The 17,635-nt window shown below is 54.7% G+C and overlaps 1 protein-coding gene across 3 annotated transcripts in view; it reads left to right on the forward strand.

Moving 5' to 3' along the window:
• Positions 1 to 712: 712 nt before the first annotated feature.
• The window catches only part of RXRA (retinoid X receptor alpha), a 72,993-nt gene continuing 56,070 nt past the window's right edge, over positions 713 to 17,635 (forward strand). The window contains exon 1 of one of the 3 annotated variants that reach the window (XM_072352881.1): positions 713 to 881. In XM_072352881.1, the coding sequence (XP_072208982.1) occupies positions 854 to 881 (28 nt within the window). In that variant the 5' untranslated portion in view covers positions 713 to 853. Of the gene's footprint in view, positions 882 to 10,709; positions 10,761 to 17,635 lie in introns of those variants that run through there. The other 2 variants (XM_072352883.1, XM_072352882.1) reach the window with 2 other exon arrangements.

The raw sequence follows: 17,635 nt of genomic DNA on the forward strand, positions 1-17,635 counted from the left end.
ATCCCCCAGCTTTCCTTTCTCCCCCATCACATTCCATCACCCCCAATCCCCCCCCACCATTCATAATCCTCCTCATTTTCAACTTCCTTTTCTCCCACTTTTAACTCCCCCATTTCCCCCCCCCCCCATCACTTTTAACCACCCTTTTTCCACCCCCACTTTTTCCCTCCCCACTCTCTACCCCAACCCCCCCCCCTCCTTATTAATTCTCCCTTTTATTATTACTATTACTTTTAATTCTTTCCATCCTCCCTCCCTCCCCTTTTTCCTCTCCCGGGCGCTGCGGGGCGGGCGCTGCGGGGCGGGCGCTGCGGGGCGGGCGCTGCGGGGCGGGCGCTGCGGGGCGGGCGCTGCGGGGCGGGCGCTGCGGGGCGGGCGCTGCGGGGCGGGCGCTGCGGGGCGGGCGCTGCGGGGCGGGCGCTGCGGGGCGGGCGCTGCGGGGCGGGCCAGGGCGCTGTGTTCTCCATCCCTCCCTCCTTCCCTCCTTCCTTCTTTCCTCCCCCCCCCTCCCCTCCTCTTTTCCCTGCGCGGGCCCCGCGCGGTGGCTGCGCGGAGTTACATTGTTGGGAGTTTGCACAACTCGCGGCTGCGCGCCCTGCGCTGCGCGGGGCCGCCGTGCGGGCCGAGCCTTCCCCTCCCTCCTCCTCCTCCTCCTCTTCGCCCTCCTCCTCCTCCTCTCCCTCCTCCCCTTGGGTGGTTTTTTTTTCCTCCCCTCCCTCCCTTCCCCCTCCCTCTCCCCTTTCGCTTTGATTTCGCTCTCCTCCTCCCCCTGTGCTCGCCGTGTGTGTGTGTGTGTTTTTCGCCGCCGCCGCCGCTCTCCACCGAGCCCCTTGGCATGAGTTAAGCACCAGCGATGGACACCAAACACTTCCTGCCACTGGGTGAGTTGGGTTTCGAGCGGCTGCTCGGTTCCTACAGCGGAGGAGGAGGAGGAGGGGGGAGGGAATAGAGAAAATAGAAAAGAGCGCAAACAGCCTCCGGAGCTGCCGCCTCCCCCAGCCCGGAGCCGGGATGCGCTTCGCCCCTTCTCGGGGAGCGCTGGGGGCCGTTCCCCCCCCTCCCCCCCCCCTCAACCCTCCCCCCATCCGGCTGTCGACTTTGTGCCTTTCTGCGCTCTCGGGTTGGATTTTGTATTATTGTTATTTTTATTGTGTTGCGAGGCGGCGCAAGCGGTATTTTCAAACGGGGGAGCCCCCTCGTTGCCCGGTCTTGGTGCTGGGGGCCGAAGGGGGGGGGAGGGCTGGCAGCGCGCTGCCTCGGCTGTTGCTCTCCTCTCTCCGTTTCTCTCTTTATTATATTCCCCCCCCTTTCTTTTCCTCCTCTCTTTAGTTCCATTCTCAACCCTCTTTCCAGCTGGAGTTTGCCATCGTTTCGGTGTTGGAAAGTCAAGTCTTGGCTTGTTAAGGGCGAATGCCTCCCTGCGTCTGGCGTTCAGCAGAAGCGATATTGCAGAGCTCAGGGCTCGGGGAGGGGGAAGAACAAACTTTTAGCGAAGTCGCCTGGCGCCGAGCCCTGGGAGGAGGAATTGGGGCCGAGCCCGCAGCGCTGCCACCGCACAGCGCGGCCGGCGGGGCTTTAAATCACTGCTGGGGCTTTAAATCAGTGCTGAGGCTTTAAATCAGTGCTGAGGCTTTGGAAACGGAAAGGTTTTAGGGGGTTGGGGGTGTTGTTTGGGTTTTGTTTTTACCGTATTCCACCCCCCCCCAGAATCACGGTTGTGCAGTGCTCTGTGCTGATGGCAGAGTGCTGCTCTGCTCTGCCTGCTCCAGAGTTAGTGCTGGGGCTGAAAGCATCTCCCTGCAGGGTCCATCCCCCCCCCCCTCCTCCCAAAATAAGAATCCCAGCCCTGTTATAGGGTCAGCAGATGGATGCAGGGTCACGTACCCCCCACCCCCCAGATAACACCCATCTGTGCCCACACTGTTGGTTTAATAGTGAGGCTGGCTGCCCAAAGTTGTGATGTTTCCTTTGGTGAGGGACCCTGAGTGGGACGGGCAGGATTAGGCCCTGCTGATGTGCCTGGGTTTTCCTGGGGAGCCCAGCTTAACTGTGGATGCTGATAGCATGCTGTGCTGTTAGTCATGTTGAAGGGGGGTGGGGGGGGGGGGGAGCAGCATGTGTCACCTTGCTGCTGTCTGGCAGAGGGTTTGCATGCTGGTGTGAGTGAAAAACAACGGGTTGGGCTGCTCAGGTTTAAACACTGTATGTGTATGTGGTGAGGAGGGGGGTGAGGGGGACTGTAACCAAGAAATGCAAAGTTATGAGAGAATGTGGCTTGCAGTTGATGGAAGTGCGTGGTTGGGGTTTGCTTCAGGAGAGACTCTCCAACTTTATCCGTTGGCCTTTGGTCATGTGTTGCTGGAAACCTCAGATGTGCCTCTAAGGGCTGAGATTGAAAAGGGAGAGTTGGGTCTTACTCTGAGCTTGGGGGTGGGCAGAGCCCCAGAGCCTGTGGGCAGCTGGAGAAGGCAAGGAGCACAGCAAGTCCTTGCTGAGCCCTAAGCAGGGGATGGAGAGGAGCCCACTCCTATTTGCATGGCACTGGGGTGCTCTGCCAGGGCAATGGCTGGGAGCTGGGCAAAAAGTAGCCGAGCTCAGATGGTTGGTGCCTTCCTGGAGCAGCCGGGGGCCAAAAGTGGGATCTGGTACTGCTTGGCTGCATCAAAATCTCAACTCAGTTTGGCCTAAAAAGGATAACGGCGTGGGGGCTCGTGGCCAAGCCCTGCCCTTGGTTAGACTCAGATAACCCCGCTGATGTCATGGGTGGAAACGTGGCCAGCACCAGGCACTTTTAATAGTAGGATCTCGTTTTGCTGCTCACCTTGGCAGCTGGTGGCAGATGCCAAGCAGAGGCTCCTGCCAGGACTCCCCATCCCCAGGCATCTCTGCAGCCCCCAGTGCTCTCTGTTCTATAACTGCAGCCAGGTCGGGTCAGTGATGGGTGTGAAAGCAGCAGAGCTTGGTGCTTCGGGCAGCCTCCTTTTCCCAAATCTCTTGAGTAAAAGCATGCCTTGCTGTGGCCATTGCAGTCCTTTCATTGCTTCCTGAGGAGCTTCCCTCATTGCTCCTGAGGAGGCAGAAGGTCCTGAGAACCCCTTGGTGCTGGGATGAGGATGCTGTGCAAACCTGGCTCAGTGGGAACCCACACCTGTGTGCAATCCCCCACTCTTTTAGCTGCTGGGAAAACCCATAAGGAGGGCAATGAAAAATAGGATGGATGCACACAGTGTGTCACTGCCTGGGTGAGCGTCCCGGTGAGCATCACCATGCCCGTGTCTGGGGGATGCTGAGTGGTTCTGGGGTCCCTATGGGATCAGGAGATGAAGAACAGATGCACTCAGAGCTGTCCGAGCTCAGGGCTCGACCTCTCCTGACTGACACATGCGAAAGAAGCTGGGAAGGAATTGTTATCTTTATCAGAATCTTAGCTGAGATGGTGAAATAAACCCACAGAGGGTCCCTGAAGTTACTCCGTGTTGTCCCGCTGGGTTGGAGAGAGCATCTGTGCTGCTCGTGTTTGGGGCATTTTATTTATATAAAGGAGAGCAGGGGAGAAAGCCGCAGAATTTTAGTTATTCATCGCAAATATTATGATTGGCTTTTTGCTCCCATTGAAGGAAGGGGAAAAAAAAAAAAGGGGGCAATCCAAATACGCCCTGCCTTCATCCCACCCACATCTGGAGGGTGAAAGTGAATATTGATGGAGAAATGGGTTTAAAACAAGCTTTTTTGTTGATATCCCTGGCTGTAGGGATGGATCTCCATGTGCCGGAGTGGTGGATGTTGGGTTTGGTTGTGGGATGGTTAAAAACCAACCAGGGGTTGGAGGTGTCTGTGGGGTGAGGTGGGGGCTGCCTGTGGTCCTGTGCTGTCCCAAAGTGTGCCAATGCATGGGGTTGTGTGAGCAGGGATTCCCTTCAGGCTCTTGAACTTGGAATCACTGCATCGCTCTTGCTGTAAATAACCTGAGGCCCTGTGTGATGAATATCCCAGACCCCCTGTCATACATCTACCCAGAGCCTTTATGATACATCTCTCCTGCTGTTGGCGAGGGGTTAGGAATGCCGTGTGTGTGCCTGGGGACACCTCATAGCACTGTGGAGCTGCTGGGCTGTTCCCCAGGACCTCATTCACCTCATGGGGCTCTCATCAATCCTACTGCATGGATCCCATCCCCAGCACATCCTCCTCCATTTGTGGGTCTCCCCGTGGTGCCGAGCGATGCTCAGGGTGGTGTGTGGGGTCAGTGCTGGCAGTTCCTTGATTGCTCCCTCCCAGACCCAGTGGGGCTCTCAATTCAGCCCAGCTACAAAGCAATAGGGGAGGCAGCCCGGGTGGTTTTATTCTAATTGATTTTGTCAGGAGTTGCTGTATTTTATTACACGGAGACTCCGGAATAACTTTGAACGTTTGACACGCGCACGAAGAGCAGCTTTCTGACGTTTCCTTCTTTGCTCAGCTATTATTCCTCCCCCCCCCTTCCCCTTCCCCTTCTCCTCCTCCTCCTCAAAGCAAAGCTGTGCCTGCAGGGAGGAGCAGTGGCTGCGTCTCTCCAAAGGCTGCTGGAACATCAAGGCAGCACGGAGCAGACGAAATCATATTGCAAATAAGAAAGCCCTGCAGAAGGATCTGTGATTTTTCAGACTGAAAATGCCCTCTTGTTAAATAAGGACCGGCTCTGGGAAGTGGCCTTGTTTTTTCCTTTTGGACTGTGTTTTGGTTAGAAAAAAGCGAAGGAAAAGGTGAAACAGCTGGAAATGGAGCGTTTGGAAATAGGTGGTGTTGTCTGGGATGAGCAGGGAGCAGTTCCCATACTGACAGTTCACATGAAGCCCAAATGCTGCTTCCACCCCCCCCCCTCCCCAACTTTGAAATGCTGTTTAACGTGGAGTTAAAAACTAATCCTGTTCAAACAGACCACGCTAAGCACTAAACTTTAGTATGGTTGGGTTTTTCAGGCTGCACACGGGGCTGCCCAAAGCCCAGGGTGTGGGGTTGGGTGCTGGGATGGGACTGGGTGGGACATGGAGGATGGGTGGGATTTACTGGGGGGTTTGGGGGCCTTTGGCCTTGTGGTGGTGATGCCATCGGGCTGTGCTTGTATGCTTTGGGCTTGTGGTCACTTGGAGGTTCAGGTGGCTTTTAGGGCTGGGAGCGGGGAGAAGCTTGCATTTGAGTGCTCTAAGTGAGGAAAGAAGCAACACCCCAAGTCTTGGTTCTGTTGGGGTAAGGATTGCATCCCCTCCTCCTGCTCTCCAATGCATCCCAATGTGAGGTGACAGTGGGAGCTTGGTCCCCCGAAGTGCTTTTGGGGTTAGTCTCTTGCTTTCCACTGTTGCATTGGTGGTGATGGGAAAGTAGCTTTGGTAGTCTCATTGCCCTGTGGGGCTGCAGGGTTTCCCAATGGCTGGCACTGGGGGCCATTGCACCCAACTTTCTGTATGGTTTGAACCTCGAGTTTGGGTCTGGTCTGATCCGTGACCCCTTCCTCATATTGCATGGGGTGTGAGATGGCAGCGGAGCGAGGAGATAAAAGGTTCAGCCCTGGTATTTGCAACCAATAAAACAGTAATGGCATTCCAGCCTGCTCGTTACTTCTGGTGCTCTCCTCTTTCGTGCAGTCTTGGCTTCCTTCAGATCACACTGACTTAAAAGAAAAGAAGGGGGGTGGGGCGGGGGGGAGGTGAGGGGCAGCCCTGCAGCTCTATGGCAGATCCTTTGCAGTGGGGCTGCCAACAGCTCCTAGGCTGGGTGCGTTCCTGCTTCCAGCTGGTGGTGTGAAGAGGCAGCCCTTTCTCATTCTTGTTTTTCCATTTTTGGCCGATGGGTGAGCGCCGCCGGAAAGTTTTGTGTGTGTGTGTTTATATCCGTGTGTGTGTGTGTGTGTGTGGGTTTCTTTTTTGCTGTGAACTCTGTGGGCTGCGATTTCGTCTCGTGGGCAGCGCCGGCTCCCACGTCCCCATTGCAGAGCGCGGTGAGGCAACGCCGGCGGTGATGCAAGAGCGGAAGGGCTGGCACGGAGAGGCTGTGCTGCTTGCAGAAGGAACAGCCCCTGTGTCCACCTCGGTCGTTCCGTGCACGGATACCCCCCAGCTCTTCATTTTGGTGCCCTGTTTTTGGAAGAGGATTGGCTTTATCGGGAGCTGGAGGCTGTGCGCAGAGGAGAGGTGGCCCCTAATGCTGCAGCTGGCGGCAGATAGCGGCGTATCAGCAGAGGTTGTGCCGGAGGTGCTCGCTGCTGGGGATGTGCACAGCTCCACATTGCTTGGCTGAGTTCAGAGCTCCTCGTGCCTTAGTGGGGCTGGGATGCGGGGTTGGAGCTGGAGTGCATTGCGAGCTGCTGGCTGGCAGCTCAACACCTGCAGATCCAGCCCTCCTCCCGACCTGCACTTGCTCAAGTGTGGCTCTCAATGGATCGTAAAACCCAGCGTGATTCACAGCTCTCTGCCCTCCGGCCCCCAGCTCCGTCTCTCCACATTCACTGAGCATGAGAGAGAAAATCACCCTCTGGTTTGTCATCCTCCTTTCTAACGGGGAGCTGCTGCTGTGTCCGGCTGTAGTCCTCCCCCCATGTAACACCTCACAGTTATCCGTGCTGTAATGTACAATTTCACTCTCATTTTTGAGATATATATTTATTTTTGGGGGGTAATTAAAGCATTTCAATGCAAGCCCCAAATGTGGGGAGGGAGGGGGGGGACGGAGGTGCAGTTCCGTGCATGCGTGTGGCTCACAGACAGTGAAATTGCACCCTAGAGTTATAAAGCAATTGTCTAGCTCAGCAGCAGAATGAGCATGAAATGGTGCAGAAAGCAACTAAATAAAATTGGGTAAGGCAGATGCATGAAAATAATGACATCTCTATAGTGGAGTCAGGCACGCTCGCTCTCGTGAGAACAGATAAACTTTCAGAACAGCCTCAGTGTTTGTTTTCCCAGGGTCTCTTTTGGAGTGGGAGCACAGCAGCTTGGCTGAGCCCTCTGCCTTCTCTTTGGCTATGGGGCTGTGCTGAGCCCCTTTCCTCCCCCCCTTCTACCACTCCCCAACCCCCTCTGCTTTCTCTGCTTGTTTCCCGAGCGGGTTTTTCTGCTCCGCCAAGCACCCAAGCGATAACCTTTGCAACTTCATTTCCCCGCTGTGCAGCGCAGGACTCAGGGATGCTGTGAGCTGGTGGCTGTGCAGGAGACCTGCCTGGTGCAGTAGCAGTAACACCGAGCAGCTCTCCTGGCTTTCTCACCCTGCAGCTCTCCTGTTTCCCAGCCTGAAGCGTGGCACTGTGCTCCTGCCCCATCCCTTGCCCTGCTCTCTCCCCCTTACACCATCTCTCTTGGTGCTCAGATGCAGCCTGGAGCCTTTAACCTCAGCAAAGGCACGTTCCCCTCTGTCAGCTCAGGGAAGCTGAGATGCTTCCTGACATTGTCTGACGTTCTGCGCCTGGATTCCTCCCAGGTTGGAAACAAGCTGCTAATCCCCCCACTTAGGGGATATGGAGGTGGCATGAAGGCTGTATCCCCACCTGGTTGCAAGGCTGTTCCATCCAACTTTAAATCCATCTTTTGCTTTTTGGGGCTGTGCTTGCCCCCCCCCTTGTAGCAAACACCTCCTGGTGTCCTGTAGGGCTGTGTCCCCACAGTCCCTGCTTTGGGACGCAGGGATATGTGCACGCTGCCATCTATCCTCAGAAGGTTTCCCTGCAGACATTGCTCCAGGCGGGCGTTGAGGTGTCGCCGTGTTTTTTTGCTGGTGGAGAGAGAAAGGGAAATGGAATTGCATGCATGCAAAAAAATCAGTGTGAAGGCATAAATCAGGGCCCGAGTGAAAGGTTAAAGAAATCCAGAGGAAACGGAGCGATGAGCACGATAGAAAGGAGTTTCCTGTACCTACATGGGCCACCCAGGCTCCTTTCCTGTTGGGGTAAACCTGTCAGAAGCTGAAGTTTTCTGTGCACCTAAGCAAGTTGTGGGCATGCTGTGCTGCACAGGGCAGTACCATGCTTTGTACCATGAATGTTGCTTGTCCTGAGCCTCAGTGAGGGATGCTGCTGTCCAAGTGGGGTGTGAAGCAATTACCCGGACTGGAAGCTGTCCTACACAGGGCAGCACTAAATCCCTTGTCCTGGCAAAGAAAAGGCTTGTGTCTGCCCGTCTGTCTGTCCTGAACACCCAGAGCAGTGCAGTGTTGGCTGTGGTTGGGGGAAGAGTTCACGCTGCAGGGATGGATACCTGTGGGGCCCCCATTTAAGCACTTAGGAAGGCTTAGCTGTGATCCCTGCTCAAGATAGCCTGGCCCCAGGCCAGCTGATACCCATTGTTTGCAAATGTCAGAGACTTTATCTAAACAGCTCCCAGCGGGCTCAGAGCATCCCATGTACACCGAGGGGCTGCTGGAGGGCTGCTGCACCCCACATTGTCCCTCTGCTAGCAGGGTTCTCTGTTGCTTATAGGGTTGGGAGACATGGATTTAATTCGTTGGGATTTTGGGGTCGGACCTGGCCCTGTTTTGGTAACCAGGGTGGTGCATCCCGTTTAGCTTCTGCTCGGGGCAAACCAGCAGTTCCCATCCAGAGCTCTTTGGGCCTCACCTGCAGGGCAGGTTTAACCTGTGGGAACAGGAGGCTGTGGGTCACCGTGGGGTTGCTGAGCCCGGGTGCTTGGTTTGCTCACAGCTGCTGCTTTTCCTCCAGGGCCGGTCGGCCGGGTGCTGCACCATGGGAGCGGAGGCAACACCACGTCTGGGTTCTGCAGCAGAGCCTTGGGGCCTCTGGGTGTGTGCAGGAGGTGTTGCAGGGCAGGGATTTCTCATGGGGAGCAGCACTGTAACCCACATACCTCCACACATCCCCTGGATGCAGGCGCTGTGGGACTGATCCATGCACCTGCCAGATCTGCTGCTTGGACCCACTGGCCCCCGGGTCTCTTTTTGTCACCTGTTCAGTCCAATGGATGGATGATGCTCTTGTCCCTACTGCTCTGCTGTGAGGGGCTGGGAGCAGAGGCTGTATGGAAAGCTGGGGACTGTACAAATGAATCAGGTAAAAGTGACTCTACCAAAAAAAAAAGAAAGTGTTGGCCTGTCTCATAGTTATCAGCGTGGAAAGGACAAGCATACAAGGACTTCTGTGCAAATGATTAAACCCACAGCCCTGCTCCAAAGCCTGTGGAAAGGAGCCCTGAGCTGTGGGGCTGGGGGCTGCGGGTGCTCCCCCCCCCTCCCCTAACCTTGGAGTCGGTGTTTGTCATTGACCCCATTGGGTAGGCTGAGGGTCCCAGCGGGGAGCTAAGGGCTGGGACTGACGTGCAGTGATTTGCTGACTTTATTGTGAAGGCAATAGGAATGGCTGGGGTGGGCAGCAGGAGTTCCTGTGTTCCAGGCTTTTTGGTATATGTTTTACTGTGAAAAGGTGAAATCCTGCATGTGCTTTGGAGGAGAGTTAGGAGAAACTTCTGGCCCCATCGGTAGCTGCAGAAGAGGAATGTTATAAGGAGCTATTCATCATTGCAATTACTTTATTAAGAGTACACAGTGTGCTTGGGAGCTGGAAGAGATGGAGCATTGGGATGTTTTCAGCATTATAAATACCAGTTGATTACATCACCCAGCTTTTAAAAAAGGATACGTGCAGCCTTGGTGGCAGAGGGGCTGCAGCAATAGAACGGTGCTGTCAGTGGGGCTCTAGTAGGGGTCTGACACCCCATAAGCACAGCACTGCCATTGCTCTGCAGCAGCACCGTGTGACCTCACCCTGCCTTCAAACCTCACCCTGCCTTCAAACCCCACGCTGCTCTGAGTCCCGGTTTGCAGTTTCCTGTCCTGTGTTCTGCAGGGGACGCCCACCTTGGCAGCACCCATCCTGCAGCTGCCCTGTGGCACTGCTGTGTTATCGTGGCTGTGCACCAGGGCTAAAGTCCGCAATGGGAAAATGCCTGATGGACTTTAAACCAGTGAGCCCAGCTGGAAAACCTTTAACTGTTTCGTGGCAATCTCTGCTGGGAAGCAAACAGAGGAACAAGGCAGGGTGCAGCCAAAGGGGTGATGCATGTGCTGTGTCCCTCATGTGGTCCCACATCTTGCTTTCTCCTGGCTGTGCTGTTGGCCCCTTGACTCTCAACCTGGCTGTACAGTGTGGGTTGAAAGTCTGGTTGTAGCACGAGGAGGCTGCAGCTGCAGCACCGGGCTGTTCTCCATTGGGCACATCATCTCACCCAGGGCTGGGAGCTGCCCTTGGCTCTCCTGCTTCATGCTCTGAAAAGCTTCACCCTGTGCAGCGGGCAGGGGGTGGGCATGGCTCTGCTGCATCCATATCAATGGGAATCAGCATCTAAAGCTTAAAAAGGAGACCTGCTGCTGCTTTTTCCCTCTCCTGTAGGCCTCCTTTGTATGGAGGGGGGTTATTCCAACATTCTCACCCTTAATCTTTTTGGCCTTTTTTTGCTTTTGTTTTTTGATCCTCCAACAGGGCCATGGACTTGCAGGGTGCACAGAGCTCAGCTCCCACGAGCTGCAGGGCATTGCTGCCATTTCCAGGCCCCTTTCTCCTCACTCTGGTTGAGGCTGGGCAGGCTTTTCCTGCAGCCTCAATACTCTTTGCAGAAAGGCCCCATTCAGCTCTGAGGGCACGAGGCCAGCGCGGGAGGGATGCTGATACTCAGAGCTCAGCACTGGGCTGGCATTGCGGGTCCGGGTGGATATGGGGAGGCACAGCTTCATATGGGAGCCCAATGGCTTCCCCTGGCTGTGCCGTCAATAGAAGCGATTCCAGGGTGAGACATTCCAAACGTGAAAGCCTTTATTGCTGGGTAGAGCTAGGTTTGTTTTGTTTATCATCCATTTACTTGGCTTTGGAGGCATGCCCAGATTTCTCCAATTCGGTGTGCGGGGATGTGTGATTTAGGAGGATTCAGGTTGGTGTTGTTGTTGTTTTTTTTTCCTTTCCTGCTTTAATTTCACTTCCTCAAGCTGACAGGCCGGGTGAAGAAACTTCTTTTGGATGATTTCCTCTATAGTTTGAAGGGGATGCCTAAAAATAAAGAGGGGGAAAACAAAAAAAGCTGAAGTGGGGCTGGCAATCAGAATCCACGCACTTTGCTGCTGGTGTGACAGCAAGGAGAGCTCAGAGGCTCTGAGTGCAATGGGGTTTCATATTGGGGTGTGTATGGCCGTGGGCAGCCTTGTATGCCTGTAGAGCCCCATCGTGCTGCAGTCCCCACTCTTAGGCACACTCATAGCATGCGAGTGGCCCATAAAAATAGCTGTGCATGTCTAAAGCTTTGCCAGCTCGAAGCGTCGGTTTCCTCTCTTTGGTTTGATCTGTTCTGCAGCAGTCAGGAAGAGGATGGGGGGGGGGGAGAAAAATCTATCTAATACTGGAAAACAGAACTGCAGCCCTAAGGAAGCAATGGGGGGGGGTGGGAGGAGCAGGCAGGTGAGCATGGAGCACCTGCGGCCGCTCGGAGCTCTGTGTGTTGCTGCTGTTCCTGCAGAGTTGGGTGGGTTTCGCAATTGCTTTTTGGGCTTTCGAAATGAGGAGCTGGGATTTTGCTGGGCGTTCTCCTGGGCCGGCCCTGGGTGTGCTTGGTGGCAGGGAAACCACAGCGGGGAGGGGTTGGGGGGGAGACCTGGAGAGCTGTTCCCTGTCTGTCAGTCCATCCGTCCTTATAGTGCCTGTCAGCAAAGAGATTGAGATGAAGGCAAACTTCTCCCCTTGTGAGAGAAGGAGGGAGGAGGAGGAGCGAGAGGAAAAGATTTTTCCCCCCGGGGATCAGCGGTGATAAAAAGCCTCTCCTTTGAAAAGCAACGAGAGAAAAGAAGTGTGTCTAATCCTGCAAGAGAAGAAAGGAGAAACATCCCTCCACTGAGAGCTGCCCTGGGGATGGAGGGACCCCGTGGGGATACGGGTGCTTGGGCTGATCCCTCTGCAGGATGCTTATTTGGGATGGATGAGGATTGGCTCAGAGGAGCTGTGGCTGGGAAGAGGCTGTGCCCCACTGCTCTCCTCGTGCTGTCATTGCAGCTCAGCAACGACATGTACAGGTTTTCTTTCCTCTTCTACCCTCAGTTCTGGGGCTGGGGAAGAGGAAAGGGGAGATGCTGTGTGATGACAGATGCTCATCCTTGCAGTGAGCATCCAAGGGACTGGCTGCTTTTCTACAGTAGGCCTGGAAAGCTTCCATCATAAGGCTTTGACTCCAGTGGGTTCCCCTTGAGCTACGGGCACCAGCAGTCCTGCACAGCCTCCTGGTTCTGTCCTGTCACTGTGGTTGATGATTTATCCTGAGCTGCGTCCGCCCAGTCTCATGACTGGGGTGAAAAACTCCATGAGGGCAGTGCAGGGCTGTGAGCTCAGAGTTCCTTCCCTGTGCCCTGAGCTGCACCGTGCAGTGCAAGCAGCGGTGCCTTTGGGAATGCTTTTATACCAGAGGGGTTCACCTGGCTGCTGAGAATTTCCCACGTCCCCTTGAACTGAGTGACGATGACATTCAGACAGCTGAAGTCCTTACTGTGCTGTAGTTAAGGAGGTGGTTTCTGACTGAGGTTTGGGGGGAGGTCGTCAGTGTTCTGCTGTTGGAGAATGGGAAGCACTGACTGACTGGTGGGTGAGGATGGAGTGTCCCTGTGTGCCATGAGCCTTTCAGGAACTCTGCATTAGCACGTATGGGGTGTCACCTCCTGCCCTGTCCTGCCTGTCTGTTGCTCTCCTTGCAGGGGGAAAGCAGCACTGAGGTTTGGTGTCCCTGTTGGTCTGGGGCAGCCCGCAGCACTTGGGGTTTTGGCAAAGCCTCCCCCCCCCCCTGGCCTTTGTTTGTATACAGAGGGAGTGAGTGACTCACAAACCCTCCCGTGGAAAGGGGATCAGGAAATTAGCTCAGGCTCTTGTGAAAGACTGAAGCCAACTCGAGACCTATAATTAAAGCGGGTGTCAAAGAATGAAGTGCAAATTCCTCCGTGGGCATATCACTGGGAGGGAGGGCAGTGCTGGCCCAGCAGCAGCTCCTGAGGGGGGGCACAGGGCTATGTGTGACCAGGCTGGGGCCATGCATGTCTGTGTGCCCCAGTCTGGGCTGCTGTCTCTCTGGGGAGAGCAAACCTATACATGAGGTAATGCCAATGGTGTCCCTTCCCGTTACCATCCATAAAGGATCTAGCTGCAGGACAGTGTGCTTGGAACAGGTTTGCTCCATCCTCTTGCACTATTAACATCATTATATTTATTACTGGCTCCCACTGCTGCTTTTTTTCCTTTCTTTTGGGACATGACCAGGGCTGGGACATGCTTTTGGAGAGGTCGGCATGGAGCAGAGAACTGTGACATGTGAGCTGCTGAAAATCAGGGTTTTGCTGCATCCCAGACAGGTATCAAAAACCATGCAACAAACAGAGCCTTGCAACAGAGCCATGCAATGAACAGAGCCTTGCAACAGAGCTGTGCTCCTCCAGGAGCTGTTCTGAGCAGCAGCTGGGGGGGGGAGGCTTTTACCTCTGCAGCCCAAGCACAGCTCTGAAGGATGGGCCTGCTTTGGGAGGGAAAACTGAGGCAAGGAATTGCTGCTGGTAGTTTGTAGAGCGCTCACTGTCCCTGCTTTTCCCTACCTGCAGCCCCTGGCTTTGTGACAAGGACACAACAGCCCCTCTTCGGTCCCCCAGCAAATGTCAAATCTGCTGAGCAGATGGAAAAAAAAACAACCCCAAACCCAACCCCACTGCACAAGGAAGAAATGCTGGTGTGTCCTGGGTGGATTAGCAGAGACTCCTCGGCGGATTCCTCCGAAGGGAGGTGCTGGAAACCAGCCACCAGCTGGGCCTGCTGCATTTTTCCTGGATTCTCTTACTATTCGGGGACTGAACTTTTGTCTGAAAAATATGTATTTTTAACTCGGCGGTGTCTGAAGCTCGGCTTGGCTTTGGGCTCTGCTTGCCTTTGTGTTGTCTGAGATGGAACTAGGGCTGAATGCTGCTACCGGCCCGGGGTGGGAGGTGAGGATGGGTAGGTTCTCCCTAACCCACACCCTGTGTTGGCTACAGCTGCCTTGGGAACCAGCATGTGAGATGTACCCATCCCCAGCTGCTTGCTTGCATCCCAGCTGCTGCAGGGCACCTGAGTGCCACCCAGCTCAGCCTCCGGGGCTGCACTTTGGCTGCGGTGAGCTCTGCAGGCTGTGTTTCCATAGGGTTGCTGTGCTCTGTAGTGCTATTAGCTCACCCCCCCCCCCCCCCCCCCCCACGAGGACAGCGCCTGCCCGAAGCAGCAGGACCATCCGGGCTGTGTTTTTCCTAATGAAAACAAATAAAACAAACCCATCCGCGGCGCTGTTTACAATAAGGAGCTTGGGAAGAGTCAAGCTGAATATTGCTTCCTCGCTGAGTTTTTTTTCGCACACGAGTTTGTTGCTGTTGGCCAGCTCTGTGTGCTGGGCTGCCGTCGGCCCCCTGGGGTGCTCAGTGTGGGCTCTGACCCTGGGAAGGTGCCCCAGCAGCGTGGTGCTTTGCTAAGCAATGAGGGTCTGGCCATGGGGATCTCTTTGGGGTGCAATAATGCTTTCTGCAGAGGGATGGAGGGTGGGTTGGCCAACACCTGTGCTGCTCACATCCATCTCAAAGGGCTGCACTGTGCATGCTCCAGGAGCATCGCTGCTGTGGTTCGGGGTGGGAGCTGCTCTGCTCCTGCCACCCTGGGGATGGAGAGGGGATGCAGGCTCTGGGAGAGGAGGTAAAGTACATGCACAGGGAGCTGTGCATGGCTGCACCGTGCAGGGATGGCTTCCAGCTGCGCACGGAGGCTGAAGTCTAGCTAATGAGTCAATGGCAATTAATTAACTCCAGGGCACTTAACAAATATGAACTAATTGTTTTCCTCTAAGCAAGGTCCGTCCAATTACCCCACCGGTTAGGCTGAGCGTGGAGGAGCAAATTGCACGTGCAGTTTTGCAGCCTGAGCATCTCTCCGCTCCCCTATGGAGGTTTCCAGTGCTGGTGATGATGGCCTGGGTTGTGACCGAGCTCTGAGCCATGTCAGCAGAATGCCACGTAGCCGTGGGTGGCAGCAGTGGTCGTGTGGGTACGTTTATTTTTAAAGGGAACAGTTCGGCCCTCAGGTGGTTTCCAGTTTGTTTGTTTATTTACTTCATTCGGATGGCCAGAGAAGTTTGCAGAAAGGTTTGCAAATGGCGGCTTACGGTTAGGAAGGGAGTAAATCTCTGAGGCCCCATTGTGCAAACAGAGCTAATTTTAGACCTCTGATCTTATAATAGATGAAGGGGGGGGGGAGGGCTTTTCCCCTAGGCCAAGGGAGGGATGCCCCAAGGAAGGGATGCAGCCAAAGCCAACAGGGGGACAGAGTGGTGGGTGTGGGAGCTGATCCCACTGTGGTGCTGGGAGCATTGGGCAGCATGGCTTCATGCTCTATGTCCCCATCCCCAGCTTGGGGGTGGGGGGGGGCTCTGCAGAGGTTAGGAAGCATTTGGTGGTGGGTGAAAGTCCTCCTGTGAGCAAATATTCCAGCTATATTAAAATGCTTTGGATTTTCAAGCGAATGCAAAGCGCACCGAGCGGTGCCAAGAAAAATTCAGCAGCCTCCAAAAACAGCTTTCCCAGAGGGCTGTTGGTTCCCACTGCCAGGAGGAGCCCGGTGGGTGAAGATGATGCAGCCTTGTGTGCCCCATCCCCATCCTGGGTGGCATCATCAGGGTCCTTGCTCTGCTGGGACGATGGTGAGAGCGAGCAGGGTGTCTTGACAGCATCCTGCAGGCTTGTCAGCACTTTGTAATCTCCTTTCTCCTCGCTCCCCAGGAAACTTCTTGCAAAGGTGTTGACAAATTCAGAGGATATTACAGCTGAGGTTCTGCTGAGCCGCAGGGCTGTGTGTCCATCCCCTCACCTGGTTCCTGAGCTGCAACCCAGTGACCAGAGTGGAATAATTCCAGCCATTCTCCTCATAGCAAAGCCGGAGGGTGCTGAGAGCCGCTTTGCAAACCGACAGGCAGCAAAAATGCGAGGCATGCGTTCCGGCAGAGCGTCGCTCTCTGGGTGTTTTTGCAGGGGAGAAATCCATACAGTTCCATTTTCATGGGGTTAAAAGCTGTCCCGTGCTTCCCCCCTCCTCAGTTTCCATGGGTGTGTAACCAGCAGCTCATCTAAAGGTAGCATCTGTGTGCTTCTCATAGCTCTGCCGTGCACCTGGGAGGGGAGGGAGAGGTGGGCTGCTGTCGTATCATGTGATGGCATGAAATCAGAGCCACTTTGCATCCATCGAAGGCACCCGTGTGGGGGCTGCGGGGGGAATCTTACCCTATATGCACACACACACACACACACACACACATACACACTGCTGTCACCCCAGCGCTGTGCTTGCAGAGGGGGAATTCCATCCTGCAGCCGGAATTTGGGTCAGAGGTGTTTTCAGTCCACGGCGGAGGGATCTGATTGGGGCCCTTCTTGGTGTGTGTTTGTTTTCTTTTGCAGGGACTTGTGCAGGTGGGGGGCTGGGAGGACAGCCTGGTGTGTGTGTGTGTGTGTGTGTGAAGGGGAGGGGGATATGATGCTGGGATTTCCCAGGGTAGGGATGGGATATGGGATGGAGATATGGGGTGATGATGGGGAAGAAGGGGTGGGTGCGTGGTGGATTCTCCCCATAAAGAGCCCAGAAAAGCAGCTTGTATGAAGAAACGCATTGGTTGTTTTCAGCCTCTTAAAAACTGTTTTCATCCCTGCCATTAACGCGGGGTCTAAAATAAGAACTGCAATTTGCAGACACTTTTGCTATTAGCGATAGGCAGGAGTTAACCATTCAAGCTTAAATTAATTGTGCTGTATGGGGTTTTTTTTTCTTGCCTCCTTCCCCCCCTTCCCTTATTGATGCATAATGTATGATGAGAAAAAGTGAAAAAATAATTAAAGTCTGAAGAGCGCTGCATGGATTCATTCATTATGAAATCTGGGTCAGCAGTCGGAGAAGGAAAACGAGGAAGGCGGGGTGTGGGGGTGTGGAGTGGAAAAATGGGACTTCAGAAAGGCTGTGGGTATGGGGGGGAGTTTGCAAAAGGCCCTTTGGAGGCAGCCTGGGCAATGCAGGCTGTGTGGTGCTGCTCCTGGAAGGGATTCCCTGTCTGGGAATCACTCCTTGGGGATGGGTTGGGGGGAGCGTTGATGGTTTGTTTGCTGCTTGGGTCTGAGCGGTGATGTGCTTCCTGAAGCATTGCTTGCTGCTGGGCAGGGCTGAATCAGGCTGGGAAGTTCACCCATGATGAAGCTGGGATATGGGAGGGCTGCTTGGTGTGCCCAGTGGGGTGATGGGGTGCTGCCCTGGGGTACGAGCCAGCATCCATGGGAGAGCCCAGATAGGGACAAAGCAGAATGCCACGTGTTGTTCATCTTCCATTCCAAATTCTTGCTATTCTTTTAACAGGACTCAGTAAACCAAGAGACCCTTTCTCTTGTTTAACCCCACATAAGCGTGGAGACGGGCACAACAAACACGGAGAACCCCCATAATAACTCCTTGTCTGCAGGCACGTGCCCATTTGGTTTTATCTTTCACGAGAGGTCCGTTTCCTGCTGATGCACAGATCTGTGTGCGTCGTGTGGAGCCCACAAATCAATTGATGCTGAGTTGTGATGCTTCTGTTGTAGCGGCGAGGCT

Source organism: Excalfactoria chinensis, chromosome 18, assembly GCF_039878825.1.
Source record: "Excalfactoria chinensis isolate bCotChi1 chromosome 18, bCotChi1.hap2, whole genome shotgun sequence".
Classification (NCBI taxonomy): domain Eukaryota; kingdom Metazoa; phylum Chordata; class Aves; order Galliformes; family Phasianidae; genus Excalfactoria; species Excalfactoria chinensis.